Genomic DNA, 25,382 nt, shown 5'->3' with positions numbered 1-25,382 from the left:
TGAGAGGCTTAGGCAGTGTGCCTCAATGTATTCATCTGGAAGATAGGTGAATCAAGGGGTTTTATTTAGTCTGCCACCATCCCCCCAAAACCTACCAAATCTTTCATAGAAGACTGTAAACTTAACTGTGAAAAATAACTTTGGTCTAAAAAGGCACAACATTGTCAAATAAAATGAAAACATTTATATAAATCTAAATGTATAGTCTCTTAGAGAAATAACCAATATAAAATATCCACAGAATTGGAAATATCTGGGGTTCTGATAATTTAAATAATATTTCAAAATGGTTAAATAGATTTTAAATAGCAAGGCTATTTAAACTAAGCTCACAAATGAGTGCAAATGAAAAATGCCTTCAGAGGGCATAATTAGTGATGGGACAATATATTCAAGATTAACTCTCTGGGTTTTATTACATGAAATTTTGAAAATAAAGAAAGTTACTATATAGCAATAGTATCTAATCAAATTGAGATTACTTGCTCACATCACCTAGATGGTGTGACACAGTGGAAAGACTTTTGGAGTAGAATCAGTTTGAATTTCAACTTAGACATTTAATATATTTTTGACCCTGGGAAAGTCACTAAACCCTCAACTAAAGAATGAGGACAATATTAGTTCTTACCTTGCAGAATTGCTGTGTATGTCAAATGTGATAATAGTTATAAAGTACTTTGCCTACCACAATTAAAAATAGGTAGTTAATAAAAGCCTTCTATTACCATATATTACATTCCCAGATGAATTATCATTTGAAAAATCAATGATACAATAAATAAATATGATTCCTTTTTTGACCATCACTAAGACTATGAAAAGAGTGTTTATGCAACGTACATATATATATGAAGGGGACAAAGTAATAAGCCCTCTGGACCTCTGTTCCTTCATCTGGAAAATATTCACTAGAGTACATCTAAAGGTGATACAATTCTGAAATATTATGCTATTATTCATAGAATACACAGTTATGCAGTTAGTAACTTATACATGCATGCATAAATAGAGGGTCTGTGACTAGAAAAATAAGTTTTGAATAGACTGATCAGTTCACAGAAATCAGATCAGGAAACTCCACAACATCTATAAAATGCAACAGGTAAAATAATTCCCTGTGTAATTTACCTCTAAACAGCAAGAAAATGAATAAACATTAAATTATTTCAATTATATCCTTATCTTATGGTTAAGAAAAAAACAAAAATTTGAGCACATTTCCAGGCTAACAGTCTAAATACCATAATGATAGCAGTTTTGTGTTAATCTAGTACTTGGATTCCAAATTGATTCTAAAACACTTAGGCAGTTAAGTTGATGGTACTCATTCTCTAGAATCGTTGAGTCTCACATAACAGTATGATCACCAAAATCCGAGAACCTCTAAGACTGCAGTTCTAAGATTATATATGATTGTTGAAAGAAAATTTCTCTTTTATCACATCAAATCATGTTTCTAATGTTAGTTTGGGGATAGAATAATTAGTCATGTGATCAGACTACAATAAGAAAAGAATAAAAAAAATTCTGGTAGGTTGACTTTAGTAGGTTGAAAATGGCCAATGAAGTATGGAAAAATACATGACAAGGGACAATTTAGAAGAATCCTGACCTTTCCATTCACATATTTTCTCTTTTGTAATACAAAGGAAAGAATGGTTGAAATTCTGACTTGATTTATTTAGATAATAAGGGCTTCAGGACAATGAAACTCAATTGCCTATTAGATAACATTCAAAAATAATAAAGATAATATTTGTAAAAGTTCCTTTCCTCTTTAATTAGCTTAATGTAGGTTAATAAAACTCCCAAAACCAATAAGATAGTTTATCCTGTCAATTCTATTGGACAATATAAGTTGCAGACATCCTTCTTTTTAACTGTATGTAAAGCTAGATACATGTCCATCTCTCCCTTTTTGACAGATTCATTTATTTTTCAATTTTTTCAGCTAATATTTGATCTTTCTTTCATCCTCATTAACAATGGAGAAAAAGAAGAACAAAAAGAAAATTCATGCAATATATATATATATATATATATATATATATATATATATATATATATATATATAATATATATATAAACAGAACACATTTCCAGTTTGAAACAAAATATGTTTCATACTTTATATATAGCTCACTACCACTTAGAGGATGGGAAACATTCTAAATTCCAGAACCTATAGAGGCATGCTGAGTTCATAAGTTTTTCAAAATTATGGATTTTAACAATGTTGTTTTCTTATGCATTATGTTTTAGTTCAGTTCTCTTTACTCTGCAGTAGTTCAAAATATTTTCAAGTGATTCCAATTTCCCTATTTCTTCCTTATATAAACTTCTACTTGGGCTTTCCAATTGTATGAGATCACTTCCTTATTTCTCAATACCCATTTTCTCCTCCCTTTCCTTTCTTCTTCTTTTTGAGATAATCAAAATAAACAAAAGTAATTTATATTCCCTTCAACTTATTTGACTCCATCTATGAGTTTTTAATGGGGTCATCCCCCTCACTCTTGTAGAATGCTAAGACTTCATCTTTATAAAGTCAATTCTTGATTATTCACTTGCATTTATCTGTTTACCTGTATTTGTATTTATCATTAACTACTAAACCCTTATCCTTTCATAAGGAATGCTTGCTAGTCCTCTATTTCCTTAAGTCCACTTTATCTTCCTCTTGCATTAATTAATACATTTTTTTCTATAAAATATTATTGTTTGAAAACCAATTTCTTTTATTTTTTGAAATGTAGCATTCAGTGTTCTGTAATCCATTTAGGTGATAGCTGCTAAAATTTGCATGATCTTCACTCTGATTTCTTATTGCTTTAATTCTTTAGAAGCTTGAATTATCTTTTCTTTGACCATGAGTTGCTGTCCTTATGGTCCAGATGGAGAGACATAGGTTAGCTGAGCATACATACAATTTTAACTAGTTATACAAAGGAACCCAAAGACAAAATCCCTTGGGCACTCCCCATGAGAACTATCTCTGAGTTGGCATAAGACCAATAAGGACTACTTTTTTGGGGTATTGTTCAAAACTTTTGAAAAAAAATTCAAATAAAAGTACCATTGTTGGTATTTTTAAATTGTATGATTTAAATATTTAATTGGAATTATTATTAAACTCACTGTAGAACATAATCAGAATCCAAAAATATTTTGAGAGAGTAGAGTGATGAACCTATTTAAATGAGATGAAATTTAAACACAATAAATATAAAATTATGTATTTGGGTTTATTGGGTTCAAAGAAGCAATTTTACTAGTATAGCCTGGAGAAGATGTGGTAAAAGATAATTGTTTCTAAGAATAAATCCATTGATCAAATTAGACCTATGTATCTTCTTTCTCTTTTTTGATGATCTTCACATACATACTTGGGAGTTAAAGTGGAATCTTTGTAGGCAAATAGCTAAAATGAGACAGAAGTAGCAAAACTCAATTTTACCTGGTCCAGTTTATTTCTTGCATTATATCACAGTGTTTATGTTTTATTAAGTTTTTATTTAGGACTTTTTTATGATGTGTAAATAGAAGTCAGTGACTTGATCAATGAATCCAGGGAAAATGCTATTGATCTTTATATCATCATCAGAAGCACTCTGCTATCAGCTTCTCTGTAGAGGTAATTAGCTCCTTTGACTTAAATATGTTCAGCATATTTATAATTCAAAGAATGAAGATAACAATGGAAGCTTGTGCTATCTGCTTCCTACTGTATTTGATTTTTTTTTTAAAAAGTCTATATTACTCTAATTAACCTCTGATGATACATTAAGAACATAAATCCTGAGTATTCACTTTTAGTCCTTTCAAAAGTAATGCATGGATAAGAACCCTTAATTTTCCCCCTGCAGTGAAGTTTAGTAGTTCAGTTGTATGTCAAGTGTCCTTATTTTTAAAATCTCAAATTTGAGAATGGAAGACAATAAAATAAGAAGATATTATTTTCTGGGACAGTGATCAAGAAATATAGCTAAATGCCATATGCCAAGAAAGGAGTATAGGAAAATTCATCTATTCTTATAATTCAATTTTTTCTTATTAGAATTATATACAATTAAAGTAAATAAAGTGAATGAAGCTTGTCTTTTAATAATAGTTTTTTTCATTTCCAAACTTTTTAGGAGATAGACATTTAATTTCTTATTATTATTCATCAGTGATGACTAGTTCAGATGATTAGCTCAGCATTTGGTCAGGAGACAGTACTTTACAAGTCAAGCAGTTTCCTTTCCATAAGGGAAACTGAAGTTGCTTAGGGGTTTAGCTGTAGTCTTACAATACTCAGGCAAGGAGCAAAGTACCTATTGTTTAATTCTTAGTATGGGGGGGGGGGGGAAGGTTCTTTGTAAAGGTTTATTTGAATATTTTCATTGTTATTGGTGAATGGCTGATGTAATAATACTGAATAAAATAGCCAAGAATCAGTAAGAAGTTACATTACTGATCACATTAATGGTAGGCAATAACCTGTTAATAGGATTCAGTATTTTTGGTCCTCATCTTCTTGTCAAAGTCTAAAGTAAAGAAATGCTTTTACTTCTAGTATCAATAAGAAAATTATGATATCTGGGCTCTGAGAGGTTTTGGATTGCTCCTTTTGTTATTCTTTTCTATGTATTTTTTTCCTGCTCACTGATCAGATCAGGCTCAATTTCTTGATCTCTCTCTCTCTCTCTCTCTCTCTCTCTCTCTCTCTCTCTCTCGTCTTTCTATCTATCCATCCATGTATGTATGTATGTATGTATGTATCTATCTATCTATCTACTGTGGTTGCTTTATTTACCTTCAATGAAGTAGTAGTTCTATTTTGCCTTAAACAAAAATGTTGTTCTGCTTTTTTTTTAGGTTTTTGCAAGGCAAATGGAGTTAAGTGGCTTGCTCAAGGCCACAGAGCTAAGTAATTATTAAATGTCTGAGGCTGGATTTGAACTCAGGTACTCCTGACTCCAGGGCTGGTGTTCAATCCACTGTGCCACCTAGCTGCGCTTTGCCATATGGACAACTTAGTAAAAGAAACCCTGATGATAAATAAAATTTCACAAAACTCAGGGCCCTCAGTCCAGACATAATTTATGCACTGCTCTTGATATATGAGTTATAGACTAACGAATGATCCTATGATCTCACTTTCAGCAATATCAACTTGATATCACCAAAAAACCCCTTGCCATATCCCATTTCAACACCAAAGGGACAGTTAAGGGACATGGACTGTGTTTCAAAAATCTTAGCTAGAAAATACAATTTATTTTTATTTTTAAATTTTTTTTACAGATGTCTTGTTTGACTTAAACAACCTTCCATCAAATCTTGATCAGCTGACTGCTAACCTTGAGCCAGCAGAAGCTTGTTTAGAATGTATTACATTTAAGCTGTGGAAAGTAATACATGGTATTATTAATAGAGATACACAGTAAAACCTTCATTTACTATCAATGTAGCAGTAATCTGGCATATACATTACCCTTTAGAAATTGAAACATTGCTCTGTCTATTTGAATTGCTAATGTAAGGCAGAGACAGGCAGAGAAAATTCCTAAATAATAGGAAGCTCTTAAATATGGGTTTTCAGATTCTTATTGTAAAATCTTGGCATTAATTGTGTGATTTTCTGTGCCAAAGTCTACTTTAAAGTTGGATGTTTGGATGCTTCGAAGTTGGATTTTTACCATGAAAAATGCATGAAACTGTGTTGAACAATCTGGAACACACTTAATAGTTTCTAAATTTCTAATTTGCTCAAATTGTTTTAGAAAGTTTATGATAACTGTGGGAAATAGAAGCCTCAAGGCAGAGAAAGCAATCGCCTCAACTGGTGGTAACAATTGCACTATATTCTGCCCTTGTCAGTCTGGAAAAGTAAGAGGACATATTGGTCAGAATGTTGGAAAGAACTAGGTTTAAATTCTATCTCTGAACATCATGGGAAAGTTGCAATATCTTGATTTTCTCATCTGGATGATGATACTAATTTTAACTACATTATAGAGCTATTGTGAGACTCACATGAAACAATATATAGAAAGCACTTTTTAAACCTAGAAATGGTATAGAAATGCCAGTTGTTTTGTCTCTCCCTATCAAAAGCATGACCTCTGATATCAGGCTTAATTATATAAACTTTTTTTTATTTAAAGTGAGATTCTGATTGACACATTTCAGAAAGGACATTGATAATTATAGGTGTTTTGCCTTTCATTCTTTATGAGGATTAAGGCATGGGCTTCACTTTCTCCTCATAAGGCAAATGAATTCAGTCCCAAAAGGTGGTTCAGTGATAGAGTACTGACCTTGGAGTCAGGAGAATAGAAATTTGAATCCAGCCTCAGACACTTGCCACTTACTAGCTGTGTGACCCTGGACAGGTCACTTAACCCTGGTTGCCTTGAATACAGGGTCTTCTCCAGTTGTCCTGATTTATATCTGGTCACTGGACCCAGATGACTCTGGAGGAGAAAGTGAGGCTAATGACTTAGCACAGCATCCCCTCACTGAAATCTAATTCATGTGCTTGTCATGCATCAACTTCCTAAAGTCATGGTCTTTTTTGAGAATAAAGGAAAAAATAACAAAAAAAACGATCTGGATGCTTAGAGGTGACCCTGAATGCACTGAAGATCCAAAGGGTTTCTACCCAGAAGATAAACAATTGCTATTTACTTTCACTTAGAACAAAGGTTGAGGGGGAATGACCCCCTGGGCATGGCTGGGATCTATTGTAAGTCAATCAAAGAGAGTCAGAGTTTAAGGCAAGGTCCTCAAGAAAGTAATCTAACCCATGAATCCCAAGACATTTAAAAAATCAAAATTTACATTCCTTTGGGCAGAACTCAGACTGGTAGAAATTCCATAACCCTTGTGGATTAGAGAGGCTCCAAAAGAACAAGTTCAAAAGTGACTTCTAGATCAGGTCACTTGGGGATCAGCTGGAGGGAGTAAAAATGTTTACTTTAGAGAAGAGTCTAAAGTGATTCCAGTAGCTATATTTAAATTTCTGAAGACCTGTTTCAGAGAAAAGAGGTTCAAGTAGTTTTATCTGGTCTGGATTAGCAGAACTAAATAACTTTGGGTGGAAGTGAAGAAAGGTGGATTATATTCTTATATAAAGAAAGACTTCAATTGTCAAAAGGAAAAAGTGGCAGTTTGGGCAAGTAAATGTTTCATTTTTGCTAGACCTCTTTAGATAAGAAATAGATATTCACTTTCAATTCTGATATTCTTTGATCCTCTAATGATAATATTATGTGATTCATAATGGACAATATGTATTCATTCTAAAAAATGTAATAATTCATCAGGAAGAATCTTTCCTGGCCATCCTTTGCTTTTGGAGGGTTTATCTCTTTTCATGAAAGATCAAGTTTATAGTAGTCAGAGATATTCTGGTAATATCATAGTGAAACAATTTTGTTTGTTTTGTTTTCTAAAGAATAATATCAACTTTGTACGAAGCCAAAAGATTTCATTTCTCAATCTTTACTTGCTTAAAGTACAACCTTGCAACAGACCCCAACCTCTGCCAAGTCTGCCAGCACATTTAGGTGTTCCTACTGAAGTTAATTATAGTGACAGGAACACATGAAATTCATGATAGGCAAGAATGGCATTGTTATAATTGCATTGTTTGAAGAATATCAAGAGATGTCAAATTAATCAACCTCAAATTGAAAATATGTATACATATACATATACACATGTACTATATTTAGTGCTTATATAATTCCCTGCATGTTTTGAATCAAAACTTTAATGTACAGACAATATGGTCCATGTTGGCTAGAAATATGGTACAAAATAAATGACAATGTTTATTAAGCAAGTTCTACTTTCCTCCTTAGAAGGACTTTTGGCTTTTCTCTCAATTCCATCAGCAAAATCTTTTGCTCTCTGTTTCTACTAGAAAACTGTGCCAGCAGGATTGTATCCAAATGGCTTATAATGATCCCAATTCACATCTGTAAATAGAAATGCTATTTCCTTAATAGTCAGTCACACACTTTCAAGAAGTATATGGAAACAGATTTATAGTTAGAGAGTAAGATTCTAAAAAGATAAATATACTTTAAGATGAAATCACTGAAGGGGGGAGAGATATGGTCATGAAATTACTTTTAGTATCTACATCCCTTAACTTTATATAAATATATATATATATATATATATATATTATATACACACACACATATACATATATTTAAATTTACTACAAGAATCTTTGTTTTTGCCAGCCATCAGTCAGGTAAGCACTATATATATATAGATATTTTTGATAAACATGTTAACAGATTAGTCATATTTGGTATGAGGAATTAGGATTAAGAAAAATAAATACATAAGAGATAGTGTTCATCAGATTACAAGGGTTTTTTTTTAATTTTGCTTTGTTTTGTTTTTCTTCCTCTTAACTTTCTTTTTTTTTTAAATTTAAGGCAATGGGGTTAAGAACGACTTGCAGAAGGTCACAGAGCCAGGTAATTATTAAGTGTCTGAGGCTGGATTTGAACTCAGGTCTTCCTGACTCGCACCACTTAGCTGCCCCCTGAGCATACCTTAGCTTTCAATAGTGATGAGACTTTGTGGATCAATACCAATTTATTATTAGAAGATCCTATGAACAGTTTATAAAGTATTTGGGCATTACATAATTTTAGGGTTCCTTAGGCCAATTAGAAAATACAATTACAGGGTTTGCTAGGTAATTCAGTGAATAGAGCACTGGCCCTGGAATCCTGAGTTCAAATCTAACCTCAGGCACTTAATAATTACCTAGATGTGTGACATTGGGCGAGTCACTTAACCCCACTGTTTTGCAACCCCCCCAAAAAAAATTAAAAAAAAGAAAATAGAATTATAGTCATCAGTGAGCTTTGCCTAGATGTTATAGAATACTAGATTCTTCTCCAGAATACTATAATTCTCTAAATTAATAAAGTGAATTTCACATAACAGGCATTTAAAGAATGTTTCTTCCTCTTAAAAAAAATAAAGTGGAGAGGGAACCTATAGACTTTCTCAAGACCAAGAACTTTTTTTTTCCTAACAGGAACAAAAGCAACTCATAGTTCTAAAGGAAAGCTATTGAGTCATTTCCCAATTATGCTAGGAATAAAATTTTGAACATTAACAACAAACAAAAAATAAAGACATTTCAGAAAAGAGGACATTAATATAGTGAGATGAAAACTCTCAAATAAACAATAAGCATTTGTTAAATGTCTGTTATATGTTAGGTGCTAGGCTAAGATATTGTGGATACAGAGTTAGGGAAATTCTTGAGGAGCTCACAGTCTCATGAGGGATGTAATTACAGAATATGCAAATTACACATACACATATACTTTTATATATAAATATATATGTAAACACATAAGTGTGTGCATATATATATATATATATACATTTCTCTATCCACATTTATATATGTATATATTTGTATATGTGTGTGTTAAATTGAGCATAATTTTTAGAGGAATATGGAAAGGCTCCTTGCAGAAAGTGGAATTTTAGCTAGAAAACCAGGCAAGCTAAGAGGCAGATAAGAAGGGAGAGAGAAATTCAGGCATGAAAGACAGTCAGTGAAAATACATGGAGCTGGGAGACTGAGTGTCTTGAAAACAAAGAATTCTTATCTTAGCCTGATTAATATTCTAAAATACAGAAAGAAAGCTGAATATCAGCTAAATTACAAGGGGTAAAGTAGTTTTTATGGTCTTAGTCAAATAGCCTCCAATACTCACTAGCTTTGTGACCCCAGACAAGGTACTTAACCTTTGTTTGCCTCAGTTTTCTCAAATATAAAATGGATAATTTTAATACCTACTTCTCAGGGTTTTTGTGAAGATTAAATGAAGCAATATTTTTAAAGTGCTGACTATAATGTCTGATGCATAATAGTTGGCATATATGGTGAAGGAAAAATATTATGGAAATATTCACCTAGTATTTTCTGTAACATAAAGGAAATATTATCTGTGCTTGTCTGACACTGCTCAGTGTCTTCTGAAATGTAAATTCACTGAGAAAGCTTCAGTCCTCTTTCCTTTCCTCCTTCACCTGTCTGGCACAGTAGCCTTCCAAGAAGTATGCCTTTCTCTAGTCATGACTAGGTAGGTCACTTCTTGACCCCCTCTCCTGACTCTACCCTGCAGGAGGTAAACTGGGCTCCCTTTAAAAGTTCTGCCCCTTCTCTGTCAAGATACTGCATTTCTGTTGATCCTATGCCAGCTATCTCAAGGCTGTTCCCATCTTTTTTTCTCTTCTCCTCTGCCCCTTCTTAATTGTCTTTGATGTTCTCACCAGTTCATCTGTAAGTCCACCTTATAACTAGTTTCTTCCAAGTTCAATTTCATTCTCTTTTAAAATTCACATCCTTTACCTTGGTGCCTCCCTAAAGAGCTCTGTGAATTAACTTGTAACTTTTTTGCAGTAACCCGTGAATTAGCACAAATGACTTTTCTTAACCTCTTGAGACAGAGAAACTTGTGATTTCTTCCTGGATAAATGGAACCCAGAGCAATCCTTAGAAGGCTCCTCCTTGGTGCAATTCTCCTTGCTTCATATTAATAATATTTGGTTCCTTCCTTTCCCCTTTTCACCACTCCTCAAGAAGATCTTATAATGAGAGAGACAAGACACAAATGACAATGATTATCTGACATAGAGAGGGTAAAAGGAAGGCAATCTCAGAGCTAAGGGATTAGCAACAGGGAAAGAAAGACCTCTCTCTGGTCATTGCTAAGATTTGTGCTGTCATGAAGAAAACCAAGGAAGCCCAGAGAGACTGGAAAAAGGGAAATTAGTCAAGATTTGAGGGAATGTTCAATAAAGAGGTATTTTACTAAAACTCTGATACTCTAAATATAGCAGAGATTTTCTGTTTCTACAAAGAAATGCCTTTCATTTGCAGCAACAAGTTTCCAAAAGTTTCCACTAATTTATTTACCACATACTTGTCAGAGCTGACAATTCCAAACCTAGTGGTTGGTTATATTTATCATTTTTATGGAGCTAAAATGCAACATACTCCTGGCTCACTAAAATCTATCCCTGGGAATAATAGCAAAGTGTAGGGAATTTAGGTAAAATCCAGAGGTCCCGTTGATCTTAATTATAAAACTCCCAGCAAAAAAGATCAGTTCCCTTGGCTATTCTCATACCAGGAAACTAATGAAAAAGGGAAATTTATATCCAATCATAAATCCCAAATGTTTCATTTTCATTTTCCCAAGTTTATTTTCTCACCTAGCTAAGCAGCATTTCCTTCTATTATTAGCCACTGGCCCAATATCAGCTGACCAGTATCCATCAAGCTCTTCAATTCAATGAGCTTGGGGACTTGAAAGGAATTCTGTGTATGCAGACTTTTGCTTACAGCTTCTAATTATTTTCTGACAGATAATATGAACATTTAAGTTCAGAGAGGTTAGATGAAACTTGTGAGTGGATCCAAACTCTGAATAAAAATTGTAGATCCCAGGATCCTGTTGGGCTTTTTGTTCGTTTGTCTGAAAAGATGAAGGGCTTTTGTGGACTGCTATTTTAATGGGACAAACTAGTTTCATATTTCTACCATCATAGAAGCATTTATTCAGATTTCTAATGATACTGTGCCTGACTGTTTCCTGCATTATAAGTGACAGAGTACCTCCTTACAATGATGAGAACACTTCACCATCCAGTGAACACAGGGGTACTTAGGAGCCACAGGCAGCATCTTACATAGCTATGAAGATTATCTTATTATCTTCAATGCAAATCAAACTCCTTTTAGGCTATTTCATGAGGGTCTAAATATTATGAACAATATTTTTTAAGGCAATGCTTTAAGAAACAGACAAGGATTAAATCTTATCTTGGTGATTTACTAGTGATGTTCCCTAAGAAAAGTCATTAAACCTCATTGAGATGCAAAATGTCTTTCCAAATCATTCTTGTTCTCATTGATTGGCCAACAACAGAAACCAGACCAACCTTCTTTTGGTCATTGTTTGGGCCCTGATTAACTCAGAGTGAATGTAAATGGCAATTGTTTCAGTAAGTCCAGAAACACTAAGACCTTTCACTATCAGACTGATTTTTTTTTGACTAGGTAAAAGAGGCCCTTCTCTGCCTCATTTCTTACCTAGCCTTAATCTCTGAATGAGCATTGCCTCAGCTAAACTGAGACATGTTGAAGAATTTATCTAAAAAAGGCCCAGGTCTATACTATATCCAATACCATCTCCAATCATCTTGATCTATATCTTTCCATTGGATCCAGATGTTTCTGGAGGAGAAAAATGAGGCTGGTGACTTTGTACAGCCTTCCCTCAATTAAATCCAGTTCACTTACATATCATGGCATCATGGCACCATCTCCCTGATGTCATGGTCCTCTTTGAGAAGAAAAGACAAATAGCAACACCAGCAACTCTAGATCGAGTCACTGAACCTCAAGTTGTAAATTGGGGTTTGCAATACTAACATTACTTATGTATGGGCTTCCCTTGAGGATCCAGTAAGATGATACACATACAGACATTTTAAAATCATAAATGGGAGTTATTTATTATGTTTTTTGGCAAGGCAATGGGTTAAGTGACTTGTCTGAGTTCATACAACTAGGTAATTATTAAGTGTCTGAGGTCTAATTTGAACTCAGGTCCTCCTGACTCCAGGGTCTGTGCTCTATTCACTGCACCACCTAGCCACCCCAGGAGTTATTTTTGATAGGAATAATAAAGCCCATTAGAAGCTGTGTGATTTAGTGGATATAGAGAACTAATCTAACTTGAAGACAAGTTCTAGTCCCTTGGCCAAGTCATTTAACATTTCAGTCTCCCGGGTAATACTCCAAGAATAATTGTGCAAAGCAGTTCCTTTTCTGAATCGTTAGAAGTTCTTCACTAGGAATTCCATATACCAGATCAAATAATAGCATAATCATAAAGTTTCTGCCAGGCTAACATCAGAAAAACTCATCTTCCTCAGACATATAGTAGCTCTGTCATTTAATCCTGCTTGACCCCATTTCCTCAAATGTAAAATGAACTGCAAAAGGAAATAACAAACCACTACAGTATCTTTGCTAAGAGAACCCTAGTGAGGTCGTGAACAATTGGACATGGCTAAAGAAGGACAACAAAGTCTCTATATTACATAAGTCTATGAAGACTCAATACATTAACATCAGTGAATTCATTCAGGCTATTCTTTCCAAAAGATCTACAAAGCATCTCTTTTTTCTTCAAAAGGAAGACAAGACTAAAGTTTGGAAGATAGTAAATAAAAACTTATATATGGAAGTATCAATAATATATTAACACGTATTTATCAAGTGCCTACTTAATACTGGGTACTCTGGTAGTCCCTTTGAATATAAACACAAAAATAAAACAATCCCTGCCCTCATGTTATGTTAATCATTCTATCTAAAATCAAATGGCAAGTGATAACATAAAAGAAGACCCATATTTAGGTACCATGGACTTATCTACTGGTTATGGATGATTGTGTATAACTACCAGATAGAATATAATTTCAATGTGGGTTATAACTTTTCTATTCTAGATATTTTAAGAAAAATCGCAGTCTAAAACTGTTCAAGGGTAGTTTAAATATAATTCTGCTTAGAGGCAAAATGATGGGTTAACTGACCTCTCAACATCCCTCTTTCTAGCCATAGGGGATTTTGTGACATTAAGAAGACAAAACTTTCGCATTTTTTGAATAACCAAAAAAATATATATAGCTGTATTTTATTTGTAGATTTAAATCAGTACAATTCTTTTGGCTGAGAGTATTTTAAATCTAGTCTAAAATTTAAAAATGAAACGTTAACCTACTGCAATCATCACTATAATGTAGTAACTGGAAACTATGAGAATAATTCCTGATAATATAAATGAATTTTATGTACTATGGAATGAACTAAGTTCATACTGAGATACAGTTTGAGCGATAGAGAATGTCCTGTAGAATTCAGAATGGGATTTAGAGTTCAGAAGATTTGAGGTTGGATCCTATCTCAGATACTATCTATATGAACAAGATAGATCATGCAATCTGTCTTGGTCTCAACTTCCTATTTATTTGGTACTATTAATCAAAATCTATTTAATCATCAGATTAGGACCTACATTGGAGTAGTAAATTAAAATTGGTGTAACATATCTAAAATACTTTGTAAACCCGAAAGTATCACACAAATGTCAAGTATCATTATCATGTAGTATCATCTTAGCATTCATTAATTATCTGTTTCTTTGTCTTTTTTGTGAGGCTTCAGAAATTTTAAAATAAAAGTAGAAATAAATTCATTTAAAATTTAAAAAATGCCTTATCAAAGAATAGATATACTACTATCTTAGAAGTGAGACCTCAAATTGAGTTGTCACATTAAAAAAAGTAAGAATGGAGATATAGAACATATTTAGACTTAATAGTCTTAAAATTAGAAGAAAAATAGTCAAAGGAGAGAGAGGGATAACTTCTCATCATTTGCCTGGTAAAGGTCTGATATCTAACATATAGATAGATAGATATTAGCAAATAATTACATATTTTCTTGTACATTCCTCTTTTCCCAATCTACTTCTTAGAGGGGAATGCTCATTTTATTTTGTCTTGGTCAATTTCAGAATAAAAATAAATAATTTGTAAAGTAGAAAGCAAGAAAAAATACTGGACATCTAAAAATAATTTCTTTTAAGAAAAGAGTGCAACACTGAAAATATACTTTATGTTCTTAGGGGGGAAGATATAGACATATATAGCAGTGTGAAAATGTGTCAAAGGTTCTTATGGGCTAGAGATAGGGCAAATGATGGGAGGCTACTAGAAGACACAATGAAGGTCCATTTTACAAACTTAAGTTGCCACTTTATAAATTATACCCTGCTGAATCAAAATATAGCTTCTGAAGAAAACTAATTGCAAAGAGGTAATTAACTAAAACAGGGTATTGATGATATAGCAGTGAACATTGAGTTTAATCGGGAAGAAAAATTTTGAGAAATCATTAGTATACTGCACCTTAGAAGACTGTCAAATTTTCTCTATTCAAGGCTCACTTAAATGTGCTTCCTTGCAATCCTATTTTTTAAATTTTTTCTCTCTTTTTCTTTCTCATCAAATTGTTCAGACATTTGAATGCATTAGTATAAAATAGCTTCCGAACTCTTGAAAGTGAAATAAAATCACACCAGATGTCCATGCAGTCCTTCTAAATACTGTCATTCTATAGGAAATCCTGCTTTCAGCCCCAGGGTAGCAAGTCTAGCAATGATTTAGGTTTTGCACACTAAGTCCACAGGTATAATAATTTATGTGGCCAGGATCATTTGAAGATCAACTGCAGCTTTTATACTTATGTAGGTTTGCATCACTCTTGTTCAAATTTCTCTGGGCAAAAAAATAGTGGCAGAATGCACAGTGGGGCTTCAAGTGAAATTGAATGTAAATGTCCATGTAGGAATGTTTTGGATTTCTTTAAAAAGAAAGTTCAATAGTAATTGTTAAAAGGAAAATGTGTGTATGCTCAAATGTTATTTTCTGCAAATTGACTGAGACATGTCAGACTTTAGTATACCATGCTCCCCAAATCCATTAAGTCTCGTCACTAACATTATTTCTTAGCTATATTTATGTCATGCTGGGGAGGAAAAAGATCAAAGTTTCCTCAATATAAGGAAATAAGAACTAAATAAAAACTAAAAGCATATGTGGAAATACAAGCTGTTCTTCACCAAAGTTTGAAGAAATACCCTTTTTTTGTCCTAGTGGTTTCCCCTCATGTGAAGCAGGGATGGTCACTCATTCACCATTTATGCTGTATCATTATTGTTATTAGAAATCCATTAGAAATGTTCTGAGGCACTGAGATAACAACTCAGTGGTCAAATTGTTTGTTCCTTGTATTTAGTGCAGCATTTAATAGAATTTAAACTACTTCCAGTTTATTTTCTGTTAACTCTGAATGTTCTAAGAAAGTCAAACTGTGCTTGACTATTCTTATGGACAGAGCACAGTTGAATGGGAGAATTCAATTTAAAAATTCCTGGGAAAGGTAGCATGACATAATATGTATATTGTCTTTGGAGTCAGGAAGACATGTGTTTAAGTCTTCCTTTTGACCTCTACTAGGTAAATGCTTCCCTAACAAAGCCTACCTTTCTTAACCTCTCAGGCAATTCTCTTACACTCCACTTACACTTAGTAGAAGGATTTGACTCATTAATACCAATGAAGTCATGGATGACATGAAAATAAAATACATATGTGCAGTTATAGAACAATATACAGTTCCGTGCTTGAAATAAATAAGTGCTTCTTTTTTTTTTTTTTTGGAAATCTTTTATCTTTTTTCAAATCATTCTACTATATGGTATAAAGTATGTGTGATTTGGGGGTAGCTAATTGCCTAATGGATAGAAAGTCCGGGAGTCAGGAAGCCTGAGTTCTTAGATACTCACTAGCTGTATGACTTTTAGCAAATCATTTAATCTCTTAATCTACTGGATGAGAAAATGGCAAACTATTCCAGTATAATTGCCAAGAAAATCCCATGGATTCTGTGAGACCATGGACTCAGAATTGAACAATAACTTGTGATTTTGTTTTGTTTTTTTTTGGATACAAAGGAATCCCAATGAGGAAACCATTTTTTCCAATGCAGATTATCTCTACTCTGCAACTAATACTCCTAAAGTGTTATCTGAGTACATAATCCAGTATGTATATGAAATGATACTTAAACCTAGGTCTTCCTGACTCTACTTCACTATTAAGGTCACTACTTTTCCACATTAACTTTCCACACGCCACTATTACCCACAAAAGTTTACCCAATTCAAGTACTATGTTCCTAAAACATATCATCTCATTTTGGCTTCCTACTCTGCACTTGGAGGAATACAAAAAGCAACTTGTGTTAATTGCAACCCATTTTTTTTTTGAAAAACTGAAAAATATTTTGTATTCTTATTTGCTTCTTTAGCTAAAACCAGTCATCATTCTACTCACAGGTACCATCATATCTTTTTTTTCCCCATCTGTGCAACCAAGCTTGTTAATGATCTACATAAAATAAATCAGGAAATAGTCGATTGATTTCCCATCAGATCTAGAAATATTCCCCCCATTTCCATTTCAACCAGAAATATAATACTAATGTCACCTTCTGCTTCACTAGATAACCTGCTTCTTTCTTTCACATACATTAAAACAATGAAGGCAGGTAAAAATCCTGTCTCTCATGTTCTGAAATTGTGCCGATGGCAGCCTCTCAACATGTTAATCCATCTCACAGATACAACATATGAGAGATTAGAAAGAAATTTAAAAATATTTCCTCCTATTTTTAATACTTAAAATTTTTAATACTTAAAATTAGGGGGTAAAAGACCCTTTGGAATCCTTCAGTTCCCAAATCCACCAGTAGCCTTAAGAAAATAACTTTTTTCATGACTCAATTGCAGCTTCATCTAAAAATCAGAAGTACTCTAAGACTTCAAGTTGCCATTCCCATTCCTGTTTCCATGGGAATAGACTTTGGATCAGCCAAAAAAAATGGGGTTAGGAGCTTTCAAATAATCATTCATAATAGTGATGAGGTTTTCAGAGCTTTTAGGTGATTATTTTGTAGCCTCTTAACCCCCTTTTGCCTTCCGGTTTCCATGGAAATATGACAAAAATGGCTTCCCTGGGCATCCAGCAGACTTATTAACATTCTTCTGGATTTCAACAGTAACTACAGACTAGGCTGTACAAGGATTGTTTCTCTATCTTCGCACTCTGAACCATTTCTACTTATGGGTAAAGTTTTTGGTTGCTGTTTTTTTCCTGAAAATTTGACATTGCTTTTGCAAATCCTTGCCTCTGATTAACTTAAAATAGGATACTTCTCTATTCCTTGGAAAATGACTCTGCTTTATATTTTGAGATATTTTCCAGGCACAGTTCCAGAAATTTTTCAAATGGTTCAAAAGGGAATAGATTCAGGCACCACCCTGAATATGTGCTAAATATGTCTTTAGTTGATGCTTGGGGATCTAGAAGTAAGAGAAGCCTATTTAAGGTCATGAAGAGACTGACCTTACTCCACACTTCTCTTTTTGGATTAACAAGGCTATTACTCAATAGAGGGGACCTTTTTATCTCTAGGTTCTAACTTGGGAATTTGATTCAAAGACAGTACATCTCAAATATAGGATGTCTGACTTAGGTCAACTTCTAAATCCAATACAGCACATCTTAAGTACAAATTCTACTTAGCAATAAAATATTTTATGAAAGAGGCCATAACCAAAACAAAATTGAATACATGGGGTCATTTTTCTACATCAATACCAACATAAACCTCCTTATCATCGTTGTAAATGCATTTATAATAATTTTGAGCTGATAAAGCTATTTTAAAGTAATATGTTTATAATTTCTGGAACATTCAATAGAAATAAATAACATATTTTTCCTTTTACATTTATAACATTTTTATGAAATACCATTTCTTTTGATTTTTTTTTTTTGGTAAGGCAAAGGGATTAAGTGACTTGCCCAAGATCACACAGGTAATTATTAAATAGTGTCTGAGGCTGGATTTGAACTCAGGTCCTCCTGACTGCAAGTTTGGTACTCTATCCAAAGCACAACCTAACTACCTCTGAAGTACCTTTTCTTAATGGAATTCTAATTGAATTATTAGTAACACCTAGACAACTAGACAGGAAAGTCAATAGAGAGAAGAATTCAGTTCAAAGAATGCTTGAGCTCAGGTCTGCGAATTTCCAAAAGTTCAGGCTACATCTGCCTAGTCAAATCAGAAATATAAAAATAAATTAAACTGTTTCCCACTCTAGGGTAGTGTTAGGGAATTTTTAAAATCTAATACTTAGCCTGTTCCAACAAAGTCTGTAAACTGTAGAAGAAGGTTTTTTTGGTTGTTTGTTTTAAATTTGTGATTTATTTTATTTTAAAATTACCAAACCAGCCTCTTCACTATTGGAAAGAAATCAAAGTGATGAAGTGTTTTACTTACATCCATGAACTCAACATTTGCTTTTGGACCAGTTGTCTCATTGAGAATCTTTATGGCCACAGGTATCTTTACTGTTTCTCCTTCAGGTACCCAAATCCCCTGGAGAGGAAAAGAATATATATCATTATATACTCTTTCAAAATTAATGAATATAAAATACATGAACATATTTTTTTAACCAGGTAAATTAATTCTTATAATAAAAATAATTTATTTAAAGATATGATCATTACAAAAGAAAAAAATATAACAAATTAGTCCATAAATGTAGAGGCAACATAGTGGGGAGGGGAGGTGGCATGTGCAAAACTGAACCAGTAATTAGGAGGTAACATTTCTAGCCCTTCCTTTACCACTTAGAAAGAGCTAGGTAACGTGGACAAGTCCTTACCTTATTTTAGCTAGGATTTCTCATATGCTAACAAAGGGGGTTGAATTGAATAGTTTACAAAGTCCTTTCCAGCTGATAATATGATTATGCTGCAACTCAAAAGGCAAACTAATAGAAAACATTGCCACTTTACATGCAGATTGATTTAGGACTCAATTTTCAATGAAAATAATGTCTATTAGCCACCATAGGATACCTCATTTGTTTTTCTGAATGGTATATATGCAAAACACTTGGTGTTCCTTGGCAGAAGTATGCTACATTAATATAAGTTATTAATATTACTTTTTGAATTTCTCTCTCAGGCGAAAAGATAGAATAATACTATCTGACTTAATTCCTTTTACACTGGCCAAGAGAATAGATGATGAAGTTTCAGTGCAATACAACAAACATCAAACCAAATAAGTTTTCCTAACCACTATGTACTGAAATGCTGAAAAGAGGGTGGGCTCTTAGTTCTTAAATTACAATCTTAGAATATGTTTATAAGTTTTAGAAAAGAAAAAATTCAAAAACTGGTTAGGAGTAGTAGAATATGTTTGAAATCATCTATACATAAAAAAAACTTGCCTGTTTAAATTTTTTCAAAACTGAAGTTACACTCTGTAAAAACCCAACCAGTTAATCTATTGGAATTTGTATATTTGGATATAGAGATAAAGGTGGTTGTTGTTTAGTCAATTTGGTTATGTCTGATTCTTCAGACAGGGTTTTCTTAGCAATGGTATTGGAATAGTTTGTCATTTCCTTCTCCAGCTCATTTTACAAATGAGAAACTGAGACAAATGGTTAAGTGACTTGCCCAGAGTGACAAAAGAACCTCAGATAATATGCTACCTAGTTCATTCTTTTTTCACATTATTTAGATCTAACCACTGTACGTGAGTTATATATGGCAGTGAAAAAAAGGCAAATATCTAAGCTTCAAAAGAATTTTTAGAATATTTTAGTTCAAACTGACAGAAACTATACTGTATTCATAACCAATCACTTCATTGCATGGTACTTTGCTCATAGTAGTAAGTGCTTTTTAAGTGCCTTGGATTGAATTGAATTTAAAATATCTTCTTTGATATAATATGAACATATAGTAGCACTAGCTCCTCACTTCTCCATCTGCTGTGATATCTACACTATCTCTTCTTTTTCTTCCTGGTAAAGAGAATTGATCCAAAGTCTGAAAATCTAAGTTCAAATATCACCCATAATGTTTACTGTTTGCATGTCCTTGGTCAAGTCACTTAAGGTCCCTTAGTTTCAAGTTTCCTCATGTATCATAAAAGCACCAACAATGAGTTATGTGGGTTCTGAGAACAATGAATTACTTAATTAAGTTGGAAAAACTGTGAAGTACAAGTTAAGAGATAGGAATATAAATATTTAAAAATATAAGCAACATAAAGTTCCTGTCCTTTGGGAGATTATATTCTACAGGGTTGGAGAGTTAGACTAGGTACAAATGTAAATATAACATAAGGCAAGTACTGTTGGGAATAAAGGAGAGATCTAAAGAAAAAAAACTGTTTTAGGAAGACAGAGGAAGAAGATAACACTAAAAATACATTTTGAATATAAAGAAAATTACAATGAAGGAATTTTTCCTATGCAAGTTCAGACCAGACTTGCACCTTGATTAAAAAGTGAGAAAGATGCCTCAGGGAGGGAATGGATTGCAGGCATGGGGAAAAAAAGATTGCATTCATGCAGTGAGACCAGCAATGGCAAATCAAGTTCAGGGAAGAGCTCCTGGTCATGTCTGACTGAAGCATAGAGTATAAAATGAGGAGTAATGGGAAATAAAGCCAAAAAGGCAGATTGAAGCCAGAATCACTTAACAGTTTTCATGGAATTAATTAAGTGAGGAGGGGTAGACTTACATATGGTCACAAAGCACATAAAACTGATACTTGGCTCCAGAAATAAAGCTGAGGCTCGACTTTAAATGATACTGATTCCTGGACTAACATAAGTCCAACAAGTCTCTTTTCTTTCCTAAACATTATTAATCCTGACTTTAAAAGAAAAATAAGAGAAAGTTCTGGTCCAACACTTCTTGTCTAACATATATTTTCCCATGAGTACTGGAACTGCTGTAATAGAAAGCCAAGAAGTGACATAAATGTGAGAGTAGTTTAACAAAAGTGGATCTATGGTTGTGACTTAGGGAACTACTTTAATTGTTAAATTCTCCCAGAGGGAAAACTAAAAAGGGGAGCCTAATGTCAGTAGCCAATAAATCTACTGAAGGCCCTGCCACACCAAATAAAAGAATCTATTAAACTAAAAAAGACCAGGAGGCTATATTTTCCCACTGTTGCTATACAGGGTGGAGAAATGTCTAAGAACTATTCTAAGAAGTAATTTTATAAGTCAGTGTGTAGTAGAACTCTAAATGGATTTAAAGTTAGAAAAACCTGGAGTGATATTCTAGCTCAGCACCTAATGAATCGAATGAGCTCTCTTTGGGTCTCATTTTTCTTAAATATAAAGAGAATAGATGAGACTTGACCTCTAAGGTAACCTTAAAATTTTTATACTGTCAATTATGTTAGAATGAAACTATTTTAAAATAAATGTAATGCGATGTCAATGGATCTACTGCACTGAAAAAAAAGTAATACTTCTAGGGACTGTTTTCCATAATCATGGCAAATAAAAATACTTATCTGTTGACAAATTATGTTATTCCTGCAAAGATTTTTTTGTTTTGCTTCAGGATGTTATGGCAACTAATCAATTGAGGTTTATTTGCATTTTTTGTCAAATATAATTTTATTTATTTGAAGCAGGATCGTAGGAACTTAGCCTTAAAACTAAGGACCTTAACAGTCATGTAGTCCAACTTCATTTTATAAATGAAACTAAAATTCAAGAGCTTAAATGATTTGCATGTGGTCACATAGGTAGTTTGCAGAAGATGTGGAATTTTAACTCTTGTTCTGTAATTACAAGTTCATCACTCTTTCCATTCATGTCTGCCTAACTGTTATTTGGCTTCCTTTACTCAATCATCATCATCCAGGTCATAGTCCCTAACCATGTAAACAAGATTCAGTCCAGGGCCCTGTTTAGAAAATGTCATTTCAGCTTAGCCAGCTCTAACTTCTTCTAATTTCCATTTTCACAGTTTCTACCTGCCTATTGGACATCTCCAAAAAATGTTGTAAAGATATTTTAAAATTTGTGTATCCTTCAAAAATGAGCTCATTTTTCCTTTTTCTCTCTTAATTTTCCATTAAATGGTAAAGGCACTATCATCAACTCAGTTACAGGAGCTCACAGGATAGTTTTGATCTTTGATATTTCATTCTCTCAACACTCTCTTCCCTTCTCCATTTAATCTGTTATTAGTCCTGTTGAAACTACCTGGGTAATATCTCTTAGGTTTTTTTTTTTTTAGGTTTTTTTTTTTTTTTTGCAAGGCAAATGAGGTTAAGTGGCTTGCCCAAGGCCACACAGCTAGGTAATTATTAAGTATCTGAGACTGGATTTGAACCCAGGTATTCCTGACTCCAGGGCTGGTGCTTTATCCACGGCGCCACCTAGCTGCCCCTGGGTAATATCTCTTAAATAAACTCCCTACTCTCCTATAACACTGACCACACTAGTGAAGTCTCTCAATGTCGCACACTTAGATAATTACAATTGTCTACTGGTTGGTCTCCATGTTTCAAATCTTTCTCAACTCCAAGTTTATCACTCAACTGTCAAATTGTCATTAAATCCCCCTTCAGCCTCACTTTCTGAATTTAACAAATTCTACTGACTCACTATCACCTCTAGGATAAATGTAAAATCCTTTTTAAGGAGTCAAAACTTTCTATCAGCTGGTATTATCTAACTTGCTAGTTTACTTACCACTTCCTGGGTTTTCATGATTCAGTGTTTATTGACCTCCTTATTGACACTATGTCATGACTCTGGATATGTTCACTGGCTATTCTGAATCCCTATCATTGTCTCTGTTCTCATTTCTGTTTTCTTGAATCACTGGTTTCAAATTCCATTAAAGTTCATAAATTCAATCAGAGACCTTTCACAATCATAATTAATGTGAGTCTCTTATATCTCTTGATTTTTCTTGGATTTATCAATTTAATAAAAATTGCTAGGAAAACTGGAAAATAGTATAGCAAAAACTAGGCATAGATCCACATCTCACACCCTATACCAAAATAAGGTCAAAATGGGTACAGGATTTAGACATAAAGGGTGACCCCACAGATAAATTAGTAGATCAAGAAATTATGGATAAATTTATGACCAAACAAGAGTTAGAGCATATTATAAACCACAAAAGAATGATTTTTGACTATATTAAATTAAAAAGCTTTTGTACTAATAAAATCAATACTGCCAAACTTAGAAGGAAAGTAGAAAACTAGGAAACAATCTTCACAATTAGCAGTTTTGATAACAGTCTCATTTCTAAAATATATAGAGAACTGAATCAAATTTATAAGGTCAAAAGTCATTCCTCCATTGATAAATGGTCAAAGGATATGAACAGATAGTTTTCAAATGAAGAAATTAAAGCTATATATGAAAAAACGCCCCAAATGATTATTGATTAGAGAAATGCAAATCAAAACAAAAATGAAGTATTTTCTCACACCTATCAGATTGGCCTAGATGAGAAAAAGGGGAAATGATCAATGTTGGAGAGGCTGTGGGAGGATAGGGACATTGATGGTAGAGTTGTGAATGGATTTATCAATTTATAGAGATATAATATTTGTACATATTTGTTTTCATGTTGTCTTCCCCATCAGAATGTGAGCTCCATCATAGCAGAGTTTGTCTTTTTTGTTGTTTCCTTGGCTGGTCATTTTTTGTGTGTTTTTAAAATTTTATTTTTAAAATTATTTACTTTTTTATATCCTTAATATGTAGCATTCAGAAAAAAGTTTAAAATTTTGTTGTCTGACTGAGCAATTAATGTTTCCAGGAGATGAAGGAGTTAATTTTTAAAATGGAACAAGGGAAATAAAAGAGTAATTTTTGAAAGACATTTAGGGAATGCTCTTTTTTAAATTTTTTTATTTTCATCCATTTGAACATGCACATTTCTAAGTTACAAAATTTCCCTCATCATTCCTTCCTACCCCCTCCCCTCAGTAGGGAACAGTCAGTTTATCATTTTACATACATATTTTGTTAAACATATTTACAACAAATTAATAATTTTTGGCATGAGGAATTAGGATTAAGGGAAAGGGATACATAAGAGATAATTTTTATAAAATGTTCATCAGATTTGGTAGGGGTGTTTTTTTCCCCTGTGTGTTTTGCTTTGCTTTGTTTTATTTTGCTTCCTCTGGTCAGGTCTAATATAGACCATTACCAATTTAATACAATTGCCCTAGCTCTCTAGACTGTTGTTCATCAAGGTTGTTCATCTCATAATGTTGTTGATGTGTACATTGTTCTCTTGGCTCTACTCCTTTTGCTCAGCATCAGATTCCATAAGTCATTCCATGCTTCTCTAGAGTCTGACCACGTATGGTTTCTTATAGAACAATAATATTCCATAGTATTCATGTGCCATAACTTGTTTACCATTTCCCCAATTGATGGGCATCCCCTCAATTTCCAATTCTTTGCCACTACAAAAAGAGATGCTATGAATATTTTGGAACATGGACTTTTTTCATTTTTTTTTACAATTTCTTCTGGATATATATATATAGTCCTAGAATTGGAATTTTGGGTCAAATGGTATAAATAGTTTTATTGCTCTTTGGGCATAGTTCCATACTGTTCTCCAGAAAGGTTGGATCTGTTCACAACTCGACCAGCAATGCATCAATGTACCAATTTTCCCACATCCTCTCTAACATTAGTCATCTTTTTCTCTTTTGGGCTAATCTAATAGATGTGAGATGATATCTCATTGTTGCTTTAATTTACATTTCTCTAATCAATAGTGATTTGGAGCATTTTTATACGATTATA

The 25,382-nt window shown here is 33.2% G+C and overlaps 1 protein-coding gene across 4 annotated transcripts in view; it reads right to left on the bottom strand.

Moving 5' to 3' along the window:
* Positions 1-25,382, bottom strand: part of ERBB4 (erb-b2 receptor tyrosine kinase 4) — a 1,472,307-nt gene that overhangs the window by 256,658 nt on the left and 1,190,267 nt on the right. For all 4 annotated transcript variants that reach the window (XM_074191455.1, XM_074191456.1, XM_074191457.1 and 1 more), the window contains one exon: positions 19,034-19,132. In XM_074191455.1, the coding sequence (XP_074047556.1) occupies positions 19,034-19,132 (99 nt within the window). The remainder of the gene's footprint in view (positions 1-19,033; positions 19,133-25,382) is intronic.

Source organism: Macrotis lagotis, chromosome 6 (assembly GCF_037893015.1).
Source record: "Macrotis lagotis isolate mMagLag1 chromosome 6, bilby.v1.9.chrom.fasta, whole genome shotgun sequence".
Taxonomy (NCBI): domain Eukaryota; kingdom Metazoa; phylum Chordata; class Mammalia; order Peramelemorphia; family Peramelidae; genus Macrotis; species Macrotis lagotis.
Note: the sequence above shows the minus strand (reverse complement) of the source record. Positions and strands in the feature narration are given on the sequence as shown.